Below are 24585 nucleotides of genomic sequence, written 5' to 3' on the forward strand. Positions count from 1 at the left end.
AGAATGCATTTCACCAAATTTTGCAATTTTCCAGGAAAAAAAAACCTAAAATCAAGAAGCCAACATGGAATTATGAAACCTAAGTAATGTCTAAAGGTGAGGAACTGAATCCTTAGTATCTGCTAAGATCCTTTTTACTTTTCACCCTAACCTGAAAGGATGTCAGCTAGAAAGAGGACCTGGAATGTTAGACCAAAAAAGTGGAATTCCCACTACTCCCTCGAGGACGGAAGCCCCAGCTCCGCCTGCATACCAGCAGACACAGCTGCATCATCCTCCTCCTCCGTGCCACTCCTGGGAGCAGCAGGGGTGTGGGCGACCTGTCGTTTCTCCCCAGCCTGAGCTGAATTTTTTTAATAAAGGCATTAAAAAGGAGAAAGATCTCCTGCCCTGTTTATGACACTGGTATTGTCCTTCATAGCAAGAAGCTTCAGAAATTTGCATTTTCCTATGCCCGTTGTACCTTGGCAGAGGTTTCTTAAGTAAAAGGTTAAAATTCAACACATAATTCTACAATTTAAAATTTAAATGCTTAGTCCATATATTGCTAACTTAATTGAACACCCCAAAACCTCCACTACAACAGCAGCCCCTGCCTGGCTTCTGCCTGCCCACACCGTGGGCATCCACGGCTCCTCCTGGGCATGGAGCTCAGTCACTGCTGGGGCTGGGTGGGCTTTGCTGCTGCTGCCACCTGGACACTGGGGTGACCGCTTGTCCTAGGTTGCAATGTAAAGATGTATTCTAATGCCATCCTCAAGAGCTGCTGAAACCAGCAGGGGCATTGTTTCTTCCTTATCTCCTGTTAATGGGCCCATCAATGTCTTGCCACATGAGTCAGAGATAACTCCCTCCCAGAGCCATTTCTGTTTAATGGCTAATCAAGGACCCACAGCATGAGGCAGAATGATATCAGCCCACTGTGAGATGCTCTGCCCATGGGGGAGGAGCTAAGCATCCCCAGCTGGATATAATCTGGGTTTTGGGACACAACAAGCAGTCTTTCCACTGGATTCCCAGAGGAACCGCCGCCCTTACCCACTGCTTTTCCAGAGGATGAGAGCTACCAGATTGTTTCTACAGGATCACCACTTCCACAAGTCCATTTCATCTGGACTGCTTCCACCACCCTAACTAGCAGGGTGTCAGCAGGCTGTATTCTGACCCAGTCAGTGGTTTTCCTTTTGTATTATTGCAAGTATTTTGTTTTTTTTTTTCTTTTTCCTAATAAATTGTATTTCTGACTTGGAGTCTCTCACTGGTTTTGATTTCAAACCACAACACGGATCCATCTCTTTATTTAAACAGAAGAATAGGCCATTGCCTACTCTGCAAGTGGGGGGGGGGGAGGGTGGGGTGGGGTGTCACCTTCAGTGTTTCTTAGAGGGCAAGGCCAGGGGGCTCAGGGGCAGAGGAAGGGATGTGTTGGTCTCAGGAAGGGCTGGAAGGTGCTGGGCTGGTCCTGGGGTCTCTAGAGGAACTCGGGTTGGCTGGGATGGGACAGACAAAGATAAAAAAAGGGATGAAGGCAGCTTGGGGAGGCCCATGGGGAGAGCAGGTGGCAGTGGGATCTATGGGGCAATAAGAGGCTTCCTCGTAGACGGTTGTTCTGGGGTCCTCTTCACAGAAGACTTGAGAGGGCTGTCCAGGCCGTTCCTGCTGCTGGAGGAGCTGCTCACGCTGTCTGGGTGTGAGGTGCAGCCACCGTCTTCCAACTGCTGTCCAGAGGTGCTCCTGTGCAGAGAGGAGGTGGCTGAGGCCCCAGCTGCCAGTGGCACACAGGGACCCTCGTGCACAGCAGGGCCCAGAGCTGGCAAGGCTCCCCAGCACGGCTGGAGCTGCTGGCACAGCTGGGCCCAGCTGGACAGCTGCCCCTCAAGGCCCCGGCCAGCAGGGCACGGCTCTGGGCAGGGTCCGTGGCCAGGAGCGGGCCCCAGAGCGCCTCTGCCTTTCAAGGGCAACCTCGGCCCTGCTCTTTCTCCTCCCGACCTCCCTCTGCCTCTGCCCCGTGCCCCTGGGGCTGCTCTTGGCCAGGCAGCCTCAGTGGGAGCCAGCACTGGCTGCAGCCCCAGCGGGGCCCCCAGGACAAGGCCCAGCAATTGAGAGGCCAATGGAAGCACTGGGCAGCAGCAGAACCCTCAGCAGAGTTATTTGGACAATCATGGATTGGCCACAACTCCACTGCAGCCTCAATGGGAATGTCCCCTGTCCACACTAGGCTTTCAAAAGAAGCTGTTGGAGGGGGAGAGCACAAAACACTCACTGTTTTCTGTTCCAAGAATACCAGATTCCAATGCAGCACATCATGAAGACAAACTCCAAATAAAGCATGCCTCCCAGTAACCCTAGCCAGCAGCTGGTTCCCTGACAGAAACCCCTTCTGAGGCCATCCTGGGCATCGGGAACAGGTCTTGTGGTGCTGCCTGCATCTGTGGGAGCGATGGGGAGCGTGAGCCCGTGCTGCGCTGCACTGCTGAGCTGGCAGCACGCTGGATACGGGCAGGACATTCTCTGTTTCCCCCAGAGATGGGGCCTGCAGGCACCTTGCCCGCCCTTGGCACAGGCTGTGCCAGCCAACAAAGCCCAGCAGGCCGGGAGGAGAGCCCGGGGGCAGCGCAGCTGCTTGGGCAGTGGCTGCTGCCAGGGACACGGGCCAAAGCCATCCCTGAGCAGCCACTGCCACCCCTGGCCCTCCCTGCCCCGTGACAGCTCCCCCAGCCCCAGGGGACAGGCTCAGGCCCTGTCAGGACCCAGCGCAGCCCCTGCCCAGTCTGGAGCCAGGGCTGGCTCTGGCCCTGGGCTGGCGGCAGGGCTCCCGCTCGGGGCTGCTCCTGTGCCTTGGGCCTCTGGGCACTCAGGGCCAGCTCCGCAGCAGCTGCAGCGCCAGGGACGTTGCTGCACCAGTCCCGTTTCCCCGGGGCTCTGAACCAGCTCCAGAGGCCTGGAAGCCGAGGCACCTCCAGCTTTGGCTGCTGCTGGACTGGGCAAGGGCAGGCCCTGGGGGAAGAGCTGCTGCCACACAGCCCCGGCCAGGGCTGAGCCCAGCACAGCAATTACCTGCTGCGCCTGTGCCTGTGTCTGTCATTGCCTTCTTTCCTGCAGCTAGGGCTGCCAATGAGCCACTGCTTCTCCCTGGCTGTTCCTCCTTCTGCACAGCCTTTTGGTCCATCACTTGAAAAAGGAAAAAAGGGACAACTGGATCAAATGGAAACATTCCCCATTGGGGAGGTGGCATCTTCATGAGGCAATGCTTGTCAAAGTGACAGGTAAAAGCTCAGGTAATTGGGGTTGGGCCAGTGCACTCCCTTGTGCAAACAGCTGCACCTCCTGATCTTCTCAGAGACTGGGAAATGGCAGGGGATCTCAGGCCCACGGTAGAGTTGGGGCACCCTATCAGCTAATGCCAAATTCCATCCTGCAGAGGCTGGGGAGGTATTGCAGCGAGGCCAGGCTGGGAAACAGCCCTGCAGGGTGTGAAAGCAGCAGCAGGGCAGCGAGGCTGCCACGGATCCCTTACTGCTGTGCAGGGCACGGCGTGTCCAGATGTGCAGCCAAAGCCCCCGGCTGCTGAGTCCCAGGAGAAGCATGAGGGAAATGCACCCACCTTGTCCTCCGGGTGCTTCCTTCTGTGTTTGTCTCAGGAATTCACCTGAGTCATGAGACATTTTAGCTGCAGTATCTTGGGTCTTCCCTTTTGGAGGACCTTAAGAGAAAGTAGTTCCATTTCCCAGGAATGGATCCCACAAAAGCAGGGCTCCGCCTGTGGGGTCAGCAGGGTCACACTACTCACACCTGCCATGGGAGCTGGGTTGGGGCCAAGCACCCAGCCCTGGAGCTGGAGAAGTCCTCCCTGCAGACACACCTGTAACTCAACAGCCACAGAAACTTCTGCCATCTCTGCTGATCTGCACAGGCACACTGAGCCGCAGGAGTGGTGAGGGGATCGTGCAGGGCGAGGGCACACACGTGCATGGTTCTGTGCTGGCACCTGCAGCGCTGCCTCCCTGGCCCAGCTTTGGGCTCTGAGCTGGCAGCTCTCCCAGGGGAAAAGGCCTTGACCTACCCTCAGCATCTCCCAGACCCTCAGTCCTGGATGTGGGGCCTTCACCAGCAGGTTCAGCTGCAAAGAAAGGCAGGACAGAAGAGCTCCTGTGGCACTGCAGGAGATCCTCAGGCTGCCCACAAGGCTCAGCCCCGGGGCACAGCCCCGGGCCTGGCCCCTTCCCTCTCTGCACTTCTCTGTGACTGCACAGAGCACATGGAAGGACACACTGGTATTGCACACGGGAGGAGGACTGAAAGCTGAATGCTCCTTCCTCCCACTGACAGTGATCCTGTGGGATCCCTCAAGGCTCCAGAAGGGAGCAGGGCAAGATTCTCAGAAAACTTCAGCCCTTACATAATATTAAGGGAAATGGCTTATGAGTGATATCTTGTCACATTGACACTGATTATTCTGTCAAGAAAGGCACACGGAGGAATAGCCTCCAGCATCATCCAGGAATTTCAAGCCATTTTCCAGCAGGGCTTCCAAAAAATCCAAGTCATGATTCCAGTCTAGAAGGGAGCGGAGATCAGAACGATATCAGTGGCATTCTGGGATCCCCTTCTGCCACAGGGAACTGGGCACTGCAGGGCGGTTGGGTAAGGCTATGGGAGCCAGATGTGAATAGACAAGGCCAAAGCTGCACAGGGGCCTGGGGAGCTCTGGGCTGGCTCCTGATCACTCTCCACACTCTTTCCCTACTTCAGCAACATCCCTGGGAGGGGTGGCTTGAGCAGTGCAGGGCCCTGGGGCTCTCTCCCTCACACAGAGAGGAAATCCTCCCTAAAGCCCTGGGGGAAACTGCAGCAGGCAGTGCCACAGCTATCCCTCCCTCCCTCCCTCCCTCCCTCCCTCCCTCCCTCCCTCCCTCCCTCCCTCCCTCCCTCCCTCCCTCCCTCCCTCCCTCCCTCCCTCCCTCCCTCCCTCCCTCCCTCCCTCCCTCCCTCCCTCCCTCTGTCCGTCCTGCCCTCCTTCTGCTGGGACAGCTCCCCCAGGTCCCAAGGGCAAACAGCCAGGCCCTCTCAGGACACACTGGAGCCTTGCTCTCCCCCTCTGTCCTTGCCCCACCGTGGGCACCCCGTGCAGTCGCTGCCAGGTTTCAGGACATGTCTCCCATGGAGGGACCCCAGCAGGACTGCTCAGTACCCGAGTGCCCTGAGCCTGCTCGGGATAATTCCCCTGGGCTGTGCCGCTCTAGTCCAGGCTGTGCCCGCACTGCCAAGCAGCAGAGAGGACAGCTCAAGCCTCAGCAGGGCTCAGGCCCAGAGGCACAGCAATTACCTCCTGTGCCTGTGCCTGGCATTGCCTCCCTTCCTGGAGCAGAGGCTGGCATGGAACCATTGCTTCCTCTTGCAAATGCTTCCTTCTGCACAGGCTCTCCTTTTATTTCTGGAGAATGGAAAAGAGACATTTGGATCAGATGGAAACATTCCTGACTGGCAATGGGGAAGGTGACAACTTCAGGAAGCATCCCTTGTGAAATAAATGGATAAGGAACTGAAAACACCCTGGATTTTGGGACAACCCAAGGCTGGTTCCTTCCCCAAACAGCTCCAACATCTGATCTGCCTGGACAGAAGGAATTTGCAGGGGATCTGAGGGTGGGCATGGCCTGTGGTGCAATTGGGGCTGCCTGTCAGCTGATGCCAAATGCCTTCCTGCAGAGGCTGGGCAGAAGCTGCAGCCAGGCCAGGCTGGGAAACAGCCCTGCAGGGCGTGAAAGCAGCAGCGGGGCAGCAAGGATGCCATGGATCCCTTCCTGCTGTGCCAGGCACGGCGTGTCCAGATGTGCAGCCAAAGCCCCCGGCTGCTGAGTCCCAGGGGCAGCATGAGGGAAATGCACCCACCTTGCCTTCTCTGCAGACATTCCTTCAGCATTTGCCACATGATTTCTAATGGGTCCTGGAATTTCTTTTCTGCCATGTCTTTGGTCTCTCCTGTCGTAGGACCTTAAGAGAAAGTAGTTCCATTTCTCAGGAATGGATCCCACAAAAGCAGGGCTCAGCCTGAGGGGTCAGCAGGGACACACTACGCACCCCTGCCATGGGAGCTGGGCTTTTCTGTATCATCCAAGGTAGGAGTTGGTGAAGTCGTCCCTGCAGACACGCCTGGAACACAACAGCCACAGAAGCTTCTGTCACCTGGTTCTTGCCAGACAGTCAAACATTACACCTTGTTGGGACAGTGAGAACATACCTGCAGAATGCCCAGAGGGCTTCACAACTTCAGAGCGCCAGGCTAATGCAGAATCCTTCCCAGCCTCCCAGTCTGGAAGCAAACCAAGATGAGAACTGTTTCCATTGTGTGCCAGGGCTGGCTCTGGCCCTGGGCTGGCGGCAGGGCTCCCGCTCGGGGCTGCTCCTGTGCCTTGGGCCTCTGGGCACTCAGGGCCAGCTCCGCAGCAGCTGCAGCGCCAGGGACGTTGCTGCACCAGTCCCGTTTCCCCGGGGCTCTGAACGAGCTCCAGAGTCCTGGAAGCCGAGGCGCCTCCAGCTTTGGCTGCTGCCAGGCCGGGCAAGGGCAGGCCCTGGGGGAAGAGCTGCTGCCACACAGCCCCGGCCAGGGCTGAGCCCGGCACAGCAATTACCTGCTGTGCCTGTCCCCGTGTCTGGCTTTGCCTGCTTTCCTGCAGCAGGGGCTGGCACCGAAGATGGAGTGCTTCCTTCAAGAAATGCCACCTTCCACTGAAGCACTATGTCCATCTCTTGACAAAGGAAGGGAGACAGCTGCATCAGATGGGGCTCTTCCCCACTTGGGCGGTGGCATCAGAGGTAATATTTGTGAAATTTATGGAGTAGGAAAATGGCCAGGTTACGGTGGCATGATGGCAGCACTTCCACCTCCAAACAGACACCCTTTTCCTAATCTGCAGGGCTGGATATTGTGGGGGATCTCAGGATGTGTTAGAGTTTGGGCTGCCTGTCAGCTGATGCCAAAAAACTTCCTGCAGAGGCTGGGCAGAAGCTGCAGCCAGGCCAGGCTGGGAAACAGCCCTGCAGGGCGTGAAAGCAGCAGCGGGGTAGCGAGGCTGCCATGGATCCCTTCCCACTGCGCCAGGCACGGCGTGTCCAGATGTGCAGCAAAGCCCCCAGCTGCTGAGATCCAGGGAAAGCATGAGGTAAATGCACCCACCTTGTCTTGTCTGCAGGAGTTCCTTCAGCTCTTGCCTCCTCTGTTTAGATTGTTCCAGGGATATCTTATCTGTTGTGTATAGGATCTTCCTTGTCGGAGAACCTTAGAGAAAAATATTTCCATTTCCCAGGAATGGATCCACAAAAGCAAGGCTCAGCCTGTGTGGTCAGCAGGGACCCACTACTCACCCCTGTGATGGGAACTGGGCTTGCGTACAGCATCCAAGGTAGGAGCTGGAGAAGTCCTCCCTGTAGACACATCTGTAACACAACAGCCACAGCAGCTTCTTTCACCTGGTTCCTGCCCGCTTGTCAGCAATTCTTGCTCGGTAGCACACTGAGAACATACCCGCAGGAGGCTCCAAGGGCATCAAAACTTTATTCATCCAAGCTGATGGAGAAGCCTTCCCAGCAACCTCATCTAGAATGGAGCACAGATGAGAACATTTAACAGAGTGTGCTGGGATCCGCTTCTGCCACAGGGAACTGGGCACTGCCAGGGGGTCGGGTAAGGCCGTGGGAGCCAGATGTGAATGGACATGGCCAAAGGTGCAAAGGGGCCTGGGGAGCTCAGGGCTGGCTCCTGATTACCCTCCACACTCTTTCCCTGCCCTCAGCAACATCCCTGGGAGGGGTGGCTTGAGCAGTGCAGAGCCCCGAGGCTCTCTCCCTCACACACAGAAGAAATCCACACAAAAGCCCTGGGGCAAACTGCAGCAGGCAGTGCCACAGCTATCCATCTCTCCCTCCCTTCCTTGTCCCCTCCTGCCCTCCTTCTGATGGGACAGCTCCCCCAGATCCCAAGGGCAAACAGCCAGGCCCTCTCAGGACACACTGGAGCCTTGCTCTCCCCCTCTGTCCTTGCCCCACCGTGGGCACCCCGTGCAGTCGCTGCCAGGTTTCAGGACATGTCTCCCATGGAGGGACCCCAGCAGGACTGCTCAGTACCCGAGTGCCCTGAGCCTGCTCGGGATAATTTCCCTGGGCTGTGCCGCTCTAGTCCAGGCTGTGCCCGCACTGCCAAGCAGCAGAGAGGACAGCTCAAGCCTCAGCAGGGCTCAGGCCCAGAGGCACAGCAATTACCTCCCGTGCCTGTGCCTGGCATTGCCTCCCTTCCTGGAGCAGAGGCTGGCATGGAGCCACTGCTTCCTCTTGCAAATGCTTCCTTCTGCACAGGCTCTCCTTTTATTTCTGGAGAATGGAAAAGAGACATTTGGATCAGATGGAAACATTCCTGACTGGCAATGGGGAAGGTGACAACTTCAGGAAGCATCCCTTGTGAAATAAATGGATAAGGAACTGAAAACACCCTGGATTTTGGGACAACCCAAGGCTGGTTCCTTCCCCAAATAGCTCCAACATCTGATCTGCCTGGACAGAAGGAATTTGCAGGGGATCTGAGGGTGGGCATGGCCTGTGGTGCAATTGGGGCTGCCTGTCAGCTGATGCCAAATGCCTTCCTGCAGAGGCTGGGCAGAAGCTGCAGCCAGGCCAGGCTGGGAAACAGCCCTGCAGGGCGTGAAAGCAGCAGCGGGGCAGCAAGGATGCCATGGATCCCTTCCTGCTGTGCCAGGCACGGCGTGTCCAGATGTGCAGCCAAAGCCCCCGGCTGCTGAGACCCAGGGGCAGCATGAGGGAAATGCACCCACCTTGCCTTCTCTGCAGACATTCCTTCAGCATTTGCCACATGATTTCTAATGGGTCCTGGAATTTCTTTTCTGCCATGTCTTTGGTCTCTCCTGTCGTAGGACCTTAAGAGAAAGTAGTTCCATTTCTCAGGAATGGATCCCACAAAAGCATGGCTCAGCCTGAGGGGTCAGCAGGGACACACTACGCACCCCTGCCATGGGAGCTGGGCTTTTCTGTATCATCCAAGGTAGGAGTTGGTGAAGTCGTCCCTGCAGACACGCCTGGAACACAACAGCCACAGAAGCTTCTGTCACCTGGTTCTTGCCAGACAGTCAAACATTACACCTTGTTGGGACAGTGAGAACATACCTGCAGAATGCCCAGAGGGCTTCACAACTTCAGAGCGCCAGGCTAATGCAGAATCCTTCCCAGCCTCCCAGTCTGGAAGCAAACCAAGATGAGAACTGTTTCCATTGTGTGCCAGGGCTGGCTCTGGCCCTGGGCTGGAGGCAGGGCTCCCGCTCGGGGCTGCTCCTGTGCCTTGGGCCTCTGGGCACTCAGGGCCAGCTCCGCAGCAGCTGCAGCACCAGGGACGTTGCTGCACCAGTCCCGTTTCCCCGGGGCTCTGAACGAGCTCCTGAGGCCTGGAAGCCGAGGCGCCTCCAGCTTTGGCTGCTGCCAGGCCGGGCAAGGGCAGGCCCTGGGGGAAGAGCTGCTGCCACACAGCCCCGGCCAGGGCTGAGCCCGGCACAGCAATTACCTGCTGTGCCTGTCCCCGTGTCTGGCTTTGCCTGCTTTCCTGCAGCAGGGGCTGGCACCGAAGATGGAGTGCTTCCTTCAAGAAATGCCACCTTCCACTGAAGCACTATGTCCATCTCTTGACAAAGGAAGGGAGACAGCTGCATCAGATGGGGCTCTTCCCCACTTGGGCGGTGGCATCAGAGGTAATATTTGTGAAATTTATGGAGTAGGAAAATGGCCAGGTTACGGTGGCATGATGGCAGCACTTCCACCTCCAAACAGACACCCTTTTCCTAATCTGCAGGGCTGGATATTGTGGGGGATCTCAGGATGTGTTAGAGTTTGGGCTGCCTGCCAGCTGATGCCAAATGCCTTCCTGCAGAGGCTGGGCAGAAGCTGCAGCCAGGCCAGGCTGGGAAACAGCCCTGCAGGGCGTGAAAGCAGCAGCGGGGTAGCGAGGCTGCCATGGATCCCTTCCCACTGCGCCAGGCACGGCGTGTCCAGATGTGCAGCAAAGCCCCCAGCTGCTGAGATCCAGGGAAAGCATGAGGTAAATGCACCCACCTTGTCTTGTCTGCAGGAGTTCCTTCAGCTCTTGCCTCCTCTGTTTAGATTGTTCCAGGGATATCTTATCTGTTGTGTATAGGATCTTCCTTGTCGGAGAACCTTAGAGAAAAATATTTCCATTTCCCAGGAATGGATCCACAAAAGCAAGGCTCAGCCTGTGTGGTCAGCAGGGACCCACTACTCACCCCTGTGATGGGAACTGGGCTTGCGTACAGCATCCAAGGTAGGAGCTGGAGAAGTCCTCCCTGTAGACACATCTGTAACACAACAGCCACAGCAGCTTCTTTCACCTGGTTCCGGCCCGCTTGTCAGCAATTCTTGCTCGGTAGCACACTGAGAACATACCCGCAGGAGGCTCCAAGGGCGTCAAAACTTTATTCATCCAAGCTGATGGAGAAGCCTTCCCAGCAACCTCATCTAGAATGGAGCACAGATGAGAACATTTAACAGAGTGTGCTGGGATCCGCTTCTGCCACAGGGAACTGGGCACTGCCAGGGGGTCGGGTAAGGCCGTGGGAGCCAGATGTGAATGGACATGGCCAAAGGTGCAAAGGGGCCTGGGGAGCTCAGGGCTGGCTCCTGATTACCCTCCACACTCTTTCCCTGCCCTCAGCAACATCCCTGGGAGGGGTGGCTTGAGCAGTGCAGAGCCCCGAGGCTCTCTCCCTCACACACAGAAGAAATCCACACAAAAGCCCTGGGGCAAACTGCAGCAGGCAGTGCCACAGCTATCCATCTCTCCCTCCCTTCCTTGTCCCCTCCTGCCCTCCTTCTGATGGGACAGCTCCCCCAGATCCCAAGGGCAAACAGCCAGGCCCTCTCAGGCCACACTGGAGCCTTGCTCTTCCCCTCTGTCCTTGCCCCACCGTGGGCACCCCGTGCAGTCGCTGCCAGGTTTCAGGACATGTCTCCCATGGACGGACCCCAGCAGGACTGCTCAGTACCCGAGTGCCCTGAGCCTGCTCGGGATAATTTCCCTGGGCTGTGCCGCTCTAGTCCAGGCTGTGCCTGCACTGCCAAGCAGCAGAGAGGGCAGCTCAAGCCTCAGCAGGGCTCAGGCCCAGAGGCACAGCAATTACCTTCCTTGACTGTGCCTGGCATCACCTCCCTTCCTGGAGCAGAGGCTGGCATGGAGCCACTGCTTCCACCGGGAAATGCTTCCTTCTGCATAGGCTTTCCTTTAATTTCTGGAGAATGGAAAAGATGCTGCTGGATCAGATGGAAACATTCCTCATTTGGAATGGGCCATGGATCCCTTCCCGCTGTGCCGGGAACCATGCGTCCAGATGTGCAGCCAAAGCCCCCGGCTGCTGAGTCCCAGGGGAAGCATGAGGCAAATGCACCCACCTTGTCTTGTCTGCAGGAGTTCCTTCAGCACTTGTCTCGTCTGTTTGGATCGTTCCAGGGATATCCTGTCACTTGTGTCTTGCATCTTCCCTTTTGGAGGAACTTAGAGAAAAATAGTTCCATTTCCCAGGAATGGAACCCACAAAAGCAGGGCTCAACTTGTGGGGTCAGCAGGGACACAATACTCACCCCTGCCATGGGAGCTGGGCTTGTCAGCAATAACCACCAAAGGACGTATGAAAGTCCTCCCTGCAGACACACCTGTAACTCAACAGCCACAGAAGCTTCTGCCATCTCTGCTGATCTGCACGGGCACCACTGAGCCGCAGGAGCGGTGAGGGGATCGTGCAGGGTGTGGGCACACACGTGCATGGTTCTGTGCTGGCACCTGCAGCGATGCCTCCCTGGCCCAGCTTTGGGCTCTGAGCTGGCAGCCCTCCCAGGGGAAAGGCCTTGACCTACCCTCAGCATATCCCAGAGCCTCAGTCCTGGATGTGGGGCCTTCACCAGCAGGTTCAGCTGCAAAGAAAGGCAGGACAGAAGAGCTCCTGTGGCACTGCAGGAGATCCTCAGGCTGCCCACAAGGCTCAGCCCCGGAGCACAGCCCTGGGCCCGGCCCCTTCCCTCTCTGCTCCTCTCTGTGACTGCACAGAGCACACGGAAGGACACACTGGCATTGCACACGGGAGGAAGATTGAAAGATAAATGCTCCTTCCTCCTACTGACAGTGATCCTGTGGGATCCCTCAAGGCTCCAGAAGGGAGCAGGGCAAGGTTTCCAGATTCTTTCAACCTTAAGATTATATTAAGGGAACTGGTTTATAAGTGAGCTTTTTTTGAATTGATCCTGATTATTCACTCAGGAAAAGCAGAATGAAAACTTGCCTCCAGCATCCTCCAGGAACTTCAAACCATCATTCATCAGGACTTCCTGAAAACCCATGTCACGATTCCAGTCTAGAAGGGAGCAGAGATCAGAACCATTTCCATGGTGTGCTGGGATCCCCTTCTGCCACAGGGAACTGGGCACTGCAGGGGTGTTGGGTAAGGCTGTGGGAGCCAGATGCAAATGGACATAGCCAAAGCTACACAGGGGCCTGTGGAGCTCTGGACTGGCTCCTGGTCGCTCTCCAACCTCTTTGCAGGCCCTTTGCAATATCTCTGGAGGGGGTGGCTGGAGTAGCCCACGGCCCGTGGGGTCTCTCTCCCTCCCACAGAGGAAACCCTCCCTAAAGCCCTGGGCAAAACCATCCCCAGCGCTTCCCAGGGAGCAGGGAGCGCTGTCCCGGGAAAGGGCAGCCAGGCTGCCGGCTCACCTGCTCGCCGCGCTTGCAGCGGAGCAGCCTGGGCAGCCCTGGCAGGCAGGGCCACGGCCAGGAGCAGCAGGAGTAGGAGGCGCAGAGCAAGGGCCATGGTGCCTTGTCCTCCGCCAGTCCCGCAGCTCTTGCTGCCACCACTGTCCCGACACCGCTGTCCCAACGTCAGCACCGCTGCTGCCACCGCCGCTGCTGCCGCAACAGTTGTGCTCAGGGACTGACTGCTGGCTCCTTGTGCTGCTGTGCAACCACGGGGCTCTGGCACCTCTGGCGCCTCTGTGACATCAGGGCCTGCTGAGAGCTCAGCCTGCTGTGACCCCTGAGCCCTGCTGTGACCTCATGGCCTTAGCTGTACCCCCAGAGTGTGCGCCCGTCCGCATGAATGGACTGCCCTGATTGTAAATGTTTTGCTTCATCAAAGGGCCATTGCTCAGCAAAACCTTTCTTTTGCCTGCTGACCTTGCTGGTCAGGCTGCATCCCTCAAGATGCTCTTGATTGTTGCAGTTCAAATTTATTGTATTGATTCCAATTTAAGTGATGTTTAAGGGCTCTGTTGTGCCCCCATGTTTTTCCTGAGTTGGTTCACCTGTGGGTTTTACCCTCCCTCCAAACTGTCCCTCGTGCCCTTCCCCACCCCTTGTTCCAGCTCTTTCCCTGCCTGTCAAGGCAACCCAGCCCCTTGGTTCCCCAACCTTTGGGCCAATCCCTGACTGCAACACCCCTTTGGAATTCCCCTACCCCTGGAAGTCCCATTGGCCCTTGTGACCCATCCTCTCCACCCTCCTACCCCAATTGGCCCCAGACACTTGATGTAATCCCCTCACTCCTCTCCTGAGGATTCCCTATTGGTTCATTGTTTGCATCCACCCCATGACTTGTATGTGTACAAAACCCCTTGGGCAGTACAGCTAGGGGCTTCTCATCCTGTTCTCTTCACCTGGACTAAGGTGTTCCTTGCGGAACCTGAAGACAAGGCTCCTCCTCCTTTCTCCTGTGCCTCGTCCCTGTCGTGGCTTGTGTCTGGCACTGGAGAGCAAGTGGCACTAAAGGTTCTGCCTCTGGTAAATCCCCATAGCGAGGCAGTTCCTGACTCCTGCCATAGTGCCGGAGTTCTAAGAGCTAGCCCAGGTTCCAGCACTCACTTCACTAATGTACCGAATGCCCCTTCTTCAGAGCCTGCTCTGGTGCTCTGCCATCTCACACAGCAGAGTGTGATTCACATACTGCAGCCCAGAGTTAGGTTGTTGCAACATTGAAATGGGTGTGGTTGGCAGGGTGGCTGGGCATAAATCACTACAGAACTAAAGCAAATGTGTGCACTGTCCTAGGCTGGACTTGAATAGACACAGGAATTGTGGAAAGATGAGGACAAGATAGCAGAGAACAATGGAAAAGCCAGCTGAAAAGGAGGACATGCTAAAGGAGTTATTTGTGCACATTTGGGGATATATTTTCTTGGGTGCAAAGTAAAACCAAAAGCTTCTAAATGCCGAAATGGGGAGAACTGTGTATGGTAAATAGGTATGATTCATGATGACAAAATTGAAAGAGTAATCAATACTGATACAGTAATATTTGGAAATAATAAAAAAGTTAAAGTTGTTCCCCCCTCTCCCACCCACTTCTCCTGCAGATGTTCAGAACAGGAGGAAGCAAGAGATAACTATGACTAAATTTAGTTGGAAGAGAGGAGAATTTGGTTGGACACCAGGGAAATGTTGATTATATGAGATCCACTGCTTTAATGTTAGAACACAATATTGGCTTATACAGTACCAGCTGGGTGCGCATGTGTAATCCAAAAGGTGAACTACAGGACATGGAGGAAGAGGAGAGGCCTTCCTCAAAGAAGATCCCCAAAGAGTGGTACAATCTCCTAAAAGAATGGTGGAGCATGCTTGGTGAAGGTCATGATGAAGGCGGTGATACAAGTGTGAGGAATCGAAAGTGGGAGGAGATGGTAATGACATACAGCATAAAAAGGGGAATTTTGGCTTGACAAGCTAGTACGTGAGGTGACAGGGGTCCAAAAGCCCTGCACTCCGTACTCCACGCATAAACCGCAAGGTTATTTTTGCTTATACGCTATTATCAGGACCAAATTATTCGTTATTTACAGCAAATTATATTGTCAATATTTTGAGTGTATTTAATTGTATATATATTAAGCTACATAATTCAAATCGCTGTTTTATTTCATTTTGTTTGGTTGTTTTTGTTTGTTTTTTTGTTTTTTTTTAATTGGATAATTGGGCAAATATGGCCTGTGGAATGTCCTCCACAGCAGAGTGTCAGACCTCTGAATCTTTTTAAACAATTTTATCAAGGTGGAACTGTGACAGCTTCAGCTGGTGCCTCTGGGGGACCTTGAACAAAGAACCCCTGAGCTTTTCTACCTTCCCAGGTGAAGTGTGATAGTCTGGGGTCTTCCTGCTGTGTCCGAGTGCCGGGCCACTGGCTGGCACCACAGGTCCCCAGACCCTCTGCTGAGGCATCCCTCTCCTAGAGTCAAGTTTAGTCTGTCACTTTCGGCTTTTCTCTCTGATCCACCACCAGGACCAAAGATCACACAGTCCTGAGGATGTAAAAATACCCGTTCCTTCTGGAACATTGCTGTTGTGTGACAGCCGTGCAGGCAGAGCGGGCAGCTGTAGGGATACTGACTCGTTTCCCTGGTGCCAACCATGCTGCATACATCGAGCTGCTGGTGTTGGTGCTCGCTGGGACGCGGCCCGGCCCGGCACCACGGGAGTTACGAAGGGTCTTGAAGGAATCCCCACGCGTTAAAGCAGACGATTTAGCCTGGGATTTTAAGTTGTTTCTCAGTTAACCTTGTAAAAGGCCAAAACAAGTCTCCTATGAATTCTGTCCCTGTCAAGTTCAGTTCTGCCCCGAAAGCCCCTCAGCATTCTCAGGGCAGTGGCAGGAGCCGGGTGCTGGCCCGGAGCCCCGCTGGCTGGGGAGAGCATGGCCCAGAGCGAGCCCCTGCTGCCCGGGATGGCCACAGGCCCGGGGGAGCCGGGCGGGCAACGCCAGGGCCCTGTCCAGGGCTCCTGGGGCTCCTCTGGCATCTGTTCCATCCCCTCAGGCGCTGAGCGGTGCCCGTCCCGCGAGGCTGTCTTTGCCCGGCCCCAAAAGAGGCAGGGCCGGGGCTGTGGCCCCTGGGCTGGCGGTGCCGCCTGCCCGGCGCTCAGCACCGCCCGTGCCGTGCCGGTGCAGCGTGACCCGGCGGGGCAGCTCCGCCTCGGCGCCTCGCCACCGCCATCCCGGCACGGCAGCTGGCCCTGGGCCGCGGCAGCCCCGAGCTGCACGGGCCCGGGAGGGACTGCCGGAGCTCCCCGTCCCCTGCGTGCCTCAGCAGACACTCCAGCCCCACTGCGCGCAGCAGGAGGGACACAAAGCACCTGCACGCTTATGAGCATCCACAGCCCTTTCTACATGTGAAATGAGACCCCAGAACCCCGACATGTGCCTCAGGAGAGATCCCAGCACCCTGCACACTTTGGGAGAGATCCCAAACCCTCTGCATGCCTCACACAGGATTCCAAATCCCTTGCACGACTTGAAGTGGACCCCAGTGCCCTCCATGCCTCAGAGGAAACCTAAAATATCCCTGGGTGTGTAACGAGGGACCCCAGCCCCTCGTGCACCTTAGGGGAACTCCAAAGCCCCCACATGCCCTACAGGGAAGTCCAGGCCAGCTACGCCGAGTGTTTTGACCTGGAAATCAAGCCTGATTGCACCTGGGTTTTTGTGTCTCTGGGGCTGCTCACCAGCCATGTCGGACCCCGAGGCCACATAGCCCTTCCCTTCCCTTCCATTCCCTTCCCTTCCCTTCCCTTCCCTTCCCTTCCCTTCCCTTCCCTTCCCTTCCCTTCCCTTCCCTTCCCTTCCCTTCCCTTCCCTTCCCTTCCCTTCCCTTCCCTTCCCTTCCCTTCCCTTCCCTTCCGGCCCTCGCTGAGAGCAGCAGACCCTGTGCAGCACCCTGGATTGGTGATGCTCCAACAATTAGGTCCTATCAAGTGTGTGTTAATTAGGGAGGAGCTTTGTTTTGCCTGCTGACATTGCAGGTCAGGCTGTGTCCCTGGAGATACTCTTGATGGCTTCTCTCTTTTCCTGGGCATGGCACTGGAGGAGGTCTGGGCCCAGATGATCCCACGGAAGCAAATGTCCCTCAGCCCAGGGACACTCAGCATGGGCTGCCCCATCCCCTCGGGGCCCCACCGCTGGTCACAGTGAAGCGATCTGCAGAATAAATAGACTCCACTGTCACCCTGGTTTTTAATGTTCTGTCCTGGATTAGGGTAAATCTGGGAGAAGACCTCCAAAGGGGGCCCCCCCAGAAAGCAACCCCACATGGCCCCTTCCCCCCAGCAGGTCGGGAAGGATTCCTTGGAGAGAAGTGGAAAGAACCTGTTTATTTGACAGGCAAAACACCCCCCGCACACAAAATGAACAATAGCAGATGACAATGCTTTCACCGATCTGAAAAGGATGACAAATTCAGAAAGTCTTTCCTGGCAGTGGTGGCTCTGTTGTCGCTCTCTCCGGCGCAGGGGATAGCTGCTGCAGCCACAGGATGCAAACTCTCGGTGTTTCCCAGGTCCCAGTCTGGAGCAGGTGTGAGTGGTTCGAAAAAGGGAAAGGAAAAACAGTCCAGGGAAAAATCTGGACTGCTTAGCTAAACTGACTAACAAGCAGAAGCCAAAAAGCAAAAGCAAAGCGGGAGCACAGCAGAAGCAAGAGCAAAGCAAGCAACAGAAAGCAAAGCAAAAAGCAAAAGCTGCACTATGAACTGCGCTGTCTGTCTGTCCTGCCAGCCGTGGGGGAGCAGGCTGATAACAAACCAAAACAAACCTTGCTCTTCAGGGCCAGTCATGAAGGCACAGTACGTAATATCCAGCATTAACAGAACACACGACTGGGGATGCAAGCATCATAACCTCACCCTAGGACAAGTTCTTCTAAGCCTTCTGATGTTTACATTCTTGTAGCAAACTTTCTCACGCATTTTATGCAAATAACTTATTGTTATGCATTCTTTTCTGCAGGAGGAGAAATTTGATGGACTGTTGGTTTGCCCAGTGTCATTGGAGAGGTGGCACTTTCACCCTCCAATCCACTGTCACTTTTGGAAATCTGTAAATGTTGGAGTCAGAAATTCAACTGCCCTCTTTTTTACCTTGGAGAGATGCATGTCTGTGTTGTTTTATTTCATGTCCTATAGTGACACTCCACAACCTGATGTAGTTATGAAGTGGGTATGCGTGTCAGGGCCTGGCACAGGCAAGATGGCTCTCGTGAAAACTTGTGCCCCGAGCCCTGGTCCGAGCCACATCTTTGTTCACAAACATGTTCCATATGCAATGCATTACACAATCTCTTCATGCACATTCAACCCCTGGCCCCGCCTGTCCTCCCCTCACATGGCGATGAGATCCACGCCCTTCTGGGCACGCGTTGTTTCCTGTGGTGGTCACACTGGGGTCTTTGGTGGTCTCTGAGGCCGAAGGCTGTGGTCTTGCTCATGACTGAACTTTTGAACTTTTCTCCTTTGTGCGTGCACTGTGGTCCCCTGGTGCTTATCTGAGTATGTCTGTTGGATGGATCAGCTTGGAGACAGAGGAGCTCCTTAGTCTAGGCTTCTGGCATTCCCTGGTCTTCTCCTGGTGTTATGAGTAAAACATTCATCTGTAGCTATGATATTTTATTAAAATTCCTTTCCTAGGATTTTTCCCCTCCTGAGGAGCTGAGGGCCTCAGGAAAGAAATGTAAACAATAACGATCTGCTGCAGTGGAATGCAACAGGTGCATCTTCCATTGCTCCACGTGGATTGTTTTCACTTGATGACCAATCACAGCCAACTGTGTTGAGCCTGTGAGCAGTCACAAGATTTTTGTTATGCATTCTATTCTATTATTCTTCTTTGTAGCCTTCTGGTCATTTTTTCCTCTCTGTTCTTTTAGTATAGTTTTAATGTACTATTTTAATAGAATATATAATAAATCAGCCTTCTGAAATGGAGTCAAGCCTCGTGTCTCCACACCTGGTGTGTTCGCCCCCACAAATTATCCTTTTTTTTTTAAGGCTGCAAAGTTAAACAGGTTGGGCCAGTTGCTGAGAGTTGAAATGTTGACTATTTGTTGTTGATAGCTTCATGTTGCAATCACCTCTTGTTAATAGTTTTTCTTCAATTACCTGTTAATGGTTAGAAATCAAGCGCAGTTGTCCCCCTGCTGCTTCCCAGGAGCCTGAAGGTAGCAGGGGGAGGTGACATCAGAGCTAGTATGCAGATGAGAATGCATTTCACCAAATTTTGCAATTTTCCAGGGAAAAAACTCCTAAAAACAAGAAGCCAACATGGAATAAAGAAACCTAAGTAATGTCTAAAGGTGAGGAACTGAATCCTTAGTATCTGCTAAGATCCTTTTTACTTTTCACCCTAACCTGAAAGGATGTCAGCTAGAAAGAGGATCTGGAATGTTAGACCAAAAAAGCGGAATTCCCACTACTCCCTCGAGGACGGAAGCCCCAGCTCTGCCTGCATACAAGCGGGCACAGCTGCATCATCCTCCTCCTCCGTGCCACTCCTGGGAGCAGCGGGGGTGCGGGCGACCTGTCCTTTCTCCCCAACCTGAGCTGAATGTTTTTAATAAAGGCATTAAAAAGGAGAAAGATCTCCTGCCCTGTTTATGACACTGGTATTGTCCTTCATAGCAAGAAGCTTCAGAAATTTGCATTTTTCTATGCCCTTTGTAGCATGGCAGAGGTTTCTTAAGTAAAAGGTTAAAATTCAACACATAATTCTACAATTTAAAATTTAAATGCTTAGTCCATATATTGCTAACTTAATTGAACCCCCCAAAACCTCCATTTCAACAGCAGCCCCTGCCTGGCTTCTGCCTGCCCACACCGTGGGCATCCACGGCTCCTCCTGGGCATGGAGCTCAGTCAGTGCTGGTGCTGGGTGGGCTTTGCTGCTGCTGCCACCTGGACACTGGGTGACCGCTTGTCCTAGGTTGCAGTGTAAAGATGTATTCTAATGCCATCCTCAAGAGCTGCTGAAACCAGGAGGGGCATTGTTTCTTCCTTACCTCCTGTTAATGGGCCCATCAATGTCTTGCCACATGACTCAGAGATAACTCCCTCCCAGAGCCATTTCTGTTTCATGGCTAATCAAGGACCCACAGCATAAGGCAGAATGATATCAGCCCACTGTGAGATGCTCTGCCCATGGGGGAGGAGCTAAGCATCCCCAGCTGGATATAATCTGGGTTTTGGGACACAACAAGCAGTCTTTCCACTGGATTCCCAGAGGAACTGCTGCCCCTACCCACTGCTTTTCCAGAGGATGAGAGCTACCAGATTGTTTCTACAGGATCACCACTTCCACAAGTCCATTTCATCTGGACTGCTACCACCACCCTAACTAGCAGGGTGTCAGGCTGTATTCTGACCCAGTTAGTGGTTTTCCTTTTGTATTATTGCATGTGTTTTGATTTTTTTCCCTTTTCCTAATAAATTGTATTTCTGACTTGGAGCCTCTCACTGGTTTTGCTTTCAAACCACAACACAGATCCTTCTCTTTATTTGAACAGAGGAATAGGCCATTGCCTACTCTGCAAGCGGGGTGGGTGGAGGGTGGGGGTGGGGTGGGGTGTCACCTTCAGTGTTGCTTAGCGGGCAAGGCCAGGGGGCTCAGGGGCAGAGGGAGGGATGTGTTGGTCTGAGGAGGTGCTGGACGTTGCTGGGCTGGCCCTGGGGTCTCTAGAGGTACTCGAGTTGGCTGGGATGGGAGAGACAAAGATAAAAAAAGGGATGAAGGCAGATTGGGGACGCCTATGGGGAGGGCAGGTGGCAGTGGGATCTACAGTGTAAGAGGAGGCTTCGTCGTAGACGGTTGTTCTGGGGTCCTCTTCACAGAAGACTTGAGAGGGCTGTCCAGGCCCTCACTGGTGCTGGAGGAGCTGCTCACGCTGTCTGGCTGTGAGGTGCAGCCACCGTCTTCCAACTGCTGTCCCGAGGTGCTCCTGTGCAGAGAGGATGTGGCTGAGGCCCCAGCTGCCAGTGGCACACAGGGACCCTCGTGCACAGCAGGGCCCAGAGCTGGCAAGGCTCCCCAGCACGGCTGGAGCTGCTGGCACAGCTGGGCCCAGCTGGACAGCTGCCCCTCAAGGCCCCGGCCAGCAGGGCACGGCTCTGGGCAGGGTCCCTGGCCAGGAGCGGGCCCCAGAGCGCCTCTGCCTTTCAAGGGCAACCTCGGCCCTGCTCTTTCTCCTCCCCACTTCCCTCTGCCTCTGCCCCGTGCCCCTGGGGCTGCTCTTGGCCAGGCAGCCTCAGTGGGAGCCAGCTCTGGCTGCAGCCCCAGCGGGGCCCCCAGGACAAGGCCCAGCAATTGAGAGGCCAATGGAAGCATTGGGCAGCAGCAGAACCCTCAGCAGAGTTATTTGGACAATCATGGACTGGCCACAGCCCCACTGCAGTCTCAATGGGAATGTTCTCTGACCACGTTAGACTTTGAAAAGAAGCTGTTTGAGGGGGAGAGCAACAAAACACTCACTGTTTTCTGTTCCAGGAATACCCGATTCCAAAGCAGCACAACATGAAGACAAGCTCCAAACAAAGGACGCCTGCCAGTAACACTAGCCAGCAGCCTGTTCCCTGACAGAAACCCCTTCCGAGGCCATCCTGGGCATTGGGAACTGGATTTGTGGTGCCAGCTGCATCTGTGGGAGCAATGGGGAGTGTGAGCCCGTGCTGTGCTGCACTGCTGAGCTGGCAGCACGGTGGATACGGGCAGGACGTCCTCTGTTTCCCCCAGAGCTGGGGCCTGCAGGCACTTTGCCGGCCCTTGGCACAGGCTGTGCCAGCCAACAAAGCCCAGCAGGCCGGGAGGAGAGCCCGGGGGCAGCGCAGCTGCTTGGGCAGTGGCTGCTGCCAGGGACACGGGCCAAAGCCATCCCTGAGCAGCCACTGCCAGCCCTGGCCCTCCCTGCCCCGTGACAGCTCCCCCAGCCCCAGGGGACAGGCTCAGGCCCTGTCAGGACCCAGCGCAGCCCCTGCCCAGTCTGGAGCCAGGGCTGGCTCTGGCCCTGGGCTGGCGGCAGGGCTCCCGCTCGGGGCTGCTCCTGTGCCTTGGGCCTCTGGGCACTCAGGGCCAGCTCCGCAGCAGCTGCAGCGCCAGGGACGTTGCTGCACCAGTCCCGTTTCCCCGGGGCTCTGAACCAGCTCCAGAGTCCTGGAAGCCGAGGCGCCTCCAGCTTTGGCTGCTGCCGGGCTGAGCAAGGGCAGGCCCTGGGGGAAGAGCTGCTGCCACACAGCCCCGGCCAGGGCTGAGCCTGGCACAGCAATTACCTGCTGTGCCTGTGCCCGTGTCTGGAATCGCCTTCCTTCCTGCAGCTAGGGCTGCCAATGAGCCACTGCTTCTCCCTGGCTGTTCCTCCTCCTGAACAGCCTTTTGGTCCCTCACTTGAAAAAGGAAAAAAGGGACAACTGGATCAAATGGAAATATTCCCCACTGCGAGGTGGCACCTTCAGGAGGCAATGCTTGTCTAAGTCATAGGTAAAGATCAGGAAAAAGCCCAGGTAATTGGGGCTGGGCCAGTGCACTCCCTTGTGCAAACAGCTGCACCGCCTGATCTTCTCAGAGACTGGGAAATGGCAGGGGATCTCAGGCTCACAGTACACTTGGGGCACCCTATCAGCTAATGCCAAATTCCATCCTGCAGAGGCTGGGGAGGAATTGCAGCCAGGCCAGGCTGGGAAACAGCCCTGCAGGGTGTGAAAGCAGCAGCGGGGCAGCGAGGCTGCCATGGATCCCTTCCTGCTGTGCCGGGCACGGAGTGTCGAGATGTGCAGCCAAAGCCCCCGGCTGCTGAGTCCCAGGGGAAGCATGAGGGAAATGCACCCACCTTGTCCTCCGGGTGCTTCCTTCTGTGTTTCTCTCAGGAATTCATCTGAGTCATGAGACATTTTGGCTGCAGTATCTTGGGTCTTCCCTTTTGGAGGACCTTAAGAGAAAGTAGTTCCATTTCCCAGGAATGGATCCCACAAAAGCAGTGCTCAGCCTGTGAGGTCAGAAGCGACACACTACTCACCCCTGCCATGGGAGCTGGGTTGGGGCCAAGCATCCAGCCCTGGAGCTGGAGAAGTCCTCCCTGCAGACACACCTGTAACTCAACAGCCACAGGAGCTTCTGCCATCTCTGCTGATCTGCACGGGCACCACTGAGCTGCAGCAGCGGTGAGGGGATCGTGCAGGGCGTGGGCACACACATGCATGGTTCTGTGCTGGCACCTGCAGCGCTGCCTCCCTGGCCCAGCTTTGGGCTCTGAGCTGGAAGCTCTCCCAGGGGAAAGGCCTTGACCTACCCTCAGCATCTCCCAGAGCCTCAGTCCTGGATGTGGGGCCTTCACCGGCAGGTTCAGCTGCAAAGAAAGGCAGGACAGAAGAGCTCCTGTGGCACTGCAGGAGATCCTCAGGCTGCCCACAAGGCTCAGCCCCGGGGCACAGCCCTGGGCCCGGCCCCTTCCCTCTCTGCTCTTCTCTTTGACTGCACAGAGCACACGGAAGGACACACTGGCATTGCACACGGGAGGAGGACTGAAAGATCAATGCTCCTTCCTCCCACTGACAGCGATCCTGAGGGATCCCTCAGGGATCCAGAAGGGAGAAGGGAAAGATTCTCAGAGTCCTTCAGCCTTTACATAATGTTAAGGGAAATGGTTTATAAATGAGCTTTTGTTGCATTGATCCTGATTATTCACTCAGGAAGGGCAGAATGAAAACTTGCCTCCAGCATCCTCCAGGAACTTCAAACCATCCTTCATCAGGACTTCCTGAAAACCCATGTCACGATTCCAATCTAAATAGGAGCAGAGATCAGAACCGTATCTGTGGCATGCTGGGATGCCCGAATGCTACATGGAAAAGGGCACTGCAAGGGGGTCGTGTAAGGCTATGGGACCCAGATGGGAATGGACATGGCCAAAGCTGCCCAGGGGCCTGGGGAGCTCTGGGCTGGCTCCTGATCACTCTCCACACTCTTTCCCTGCCCTCAGCAACACCCCTGGGAGGGGTGGCTGGAGTAGCCCAGGGCCCTGGGGCTCTCTCCCTCAAACTCACAGAATATCCTCCCTAAAGCCCTGGGGAAAACTGCAGCAGGCAGTGCCACAGCTATCCCTCCCTCCTACACTCCCTCCTGCCCTCCTTCTGCTGGGACAGCTCCCACATCCCAAGGGCAAACAGCCAGGCCCTCTCAGGACACACTGGAGCCTTGCTCTCCCCCTCTGTCCTTTCCCCACCGTGGGCACCCCGTGCAGTCACTGCCAGGTTTCAGGACATGTCTCCCATGGAGGGACCCCAGCAGGACTGCTCAGTACCCGAGTGCCCTGAGCCTGCTCGGGTTAATTCCCCTGGGCTGTGCCGCTCTAGTCCAGGCTGTGCCCGCACTGCCAAGCAGCAGAGAGGGCAGCTCAAGCCTCAGCAGGGCTCAGGCCCAGAGGCACAGCAATTACCTCCTGTGCCTGTGCCTGGCATGGCCTCCCTTCCTGTAGCAGAGGCTGGCACGGAACCACTACTTCCTCCGGGAAATGCTTCCTTCTGCACAGGCTCTCCGTTCATTTCTGGAAAATGGAAAAGAGACAGCTGGATAAGATGGAAACATTCCTGACTGGGAATGGGGAAGGTGAGGCATCACTTATGAAAGGAATGGATAAGGATCAGAAAACACCCAGGATTTTGGGACAACCCAAGGCTGCTTCCTTCCCCAAACAGCCCCAACATCTGATCTGCCTGGACATCAGGAAA

The 24585-nt window shown here is 55.5% G+C and overlaps 1 protein-coding gene across 1 annotated transcript in view; it reads right to left on the reverse strand.

The window, feature by feature from the left end:
* Nucleotides 1–1262: 1262 nt before the first annotated feature.
* LOC135291915 (uncharacterized) overlaps nt 1263–24585 on the reverse strand; it is a 30488-nt gene continuing 7165 nt past the window's right edge. The window contains exons 22-49 of the mRNA XM_064406158.1: nt 24294–24401; nt 12345–12416; nt 11923–11979; nt 11650–11721; nt 11461–11562; nt 11193–11300; nt 10459–10530; nt 10299–10370; nt 10111–10212; nt 9566–9682; nt 9175–9246; nt 9015–9086; nt 8826–8927; nt 8260–8367; nt 7526–7597; nt 7366–7437; nt 7178–7279; nt 6633–6749; nt 6242–6313; nt 6082–6153; nt 5893–5994; nt 5327–5434; nt 4064–4120; nt 3793–3918; nt 3605–3703; nt 3058–3171; nt 2264–2429; nt 1263–1734 (exon numbers count right to left, since the gene is read on the reverse strand). Coding sequence (XP_064262228.1) covers nt 1572–1734; nt 2264–2429; nt 3058–3171; nt 3605–3703; nt 3793–3918; nt 4064–4120; nt 5327–5434; nt 5893–5994; nt 6082–6153; nt 6242–6313; nt 6633–6749; nt 7178–7279; nt 7366–7437; nt 7526–7597; nt 8260–8367; nt 8826–8927; nt 9015–9086; nt 9175–9246; nt 9566–9682; nt 10111–10212; nt 10299–10370; nt 10459–10530; nt 11193–11300; nt 11461–11562; nt 11650–11721; nt 11923–11979; nt 12345–12416; nt 24294–24401 — 2678 coding nt within the window. The 3' untranslated portion in view covers nt 1263–1571. The remainder of the gene's footprint in view (nt 1735–2263; nt 2430–3057; nt 3172–3604; nt 3704–3792; nt 3919–4063; nt 4121–5326; nt 5435–5892; nt 5995–6081; nt 6154–6241; nt 6314–6632; nt 6750–7177; nt 7280–7365; nt 7438–7525; nt 7598–8259; nt 8368–8825; nt 8928–9014; nt 9087–9174; nt 9247–9565; nt 9683–10110; nt 10213–10298; nt 10371–10458; nt 10531–11192; nt 11301–11460; nt 11563–11649; nt 11722–11922; nt 11980–12344; nt 12417–24293; nt 24402–24585) is intronic.

Source organism: Passer domesticus, unplaced genomic scaffold (genome assembly GCF_036417665.1).
Source record: "Passer domesticus isolate bPasDom1 unplaced genomic scaffold, bPasDom1.hap1 HAP1_SCAFFOLD_144, whole genome shotgun sequence".
Taxonomy (NCBI): Eukaryota; Metazoa; Chordata; class Aves; order Passeriformes; family Passeridae; genus Passer; species Passer domesticus.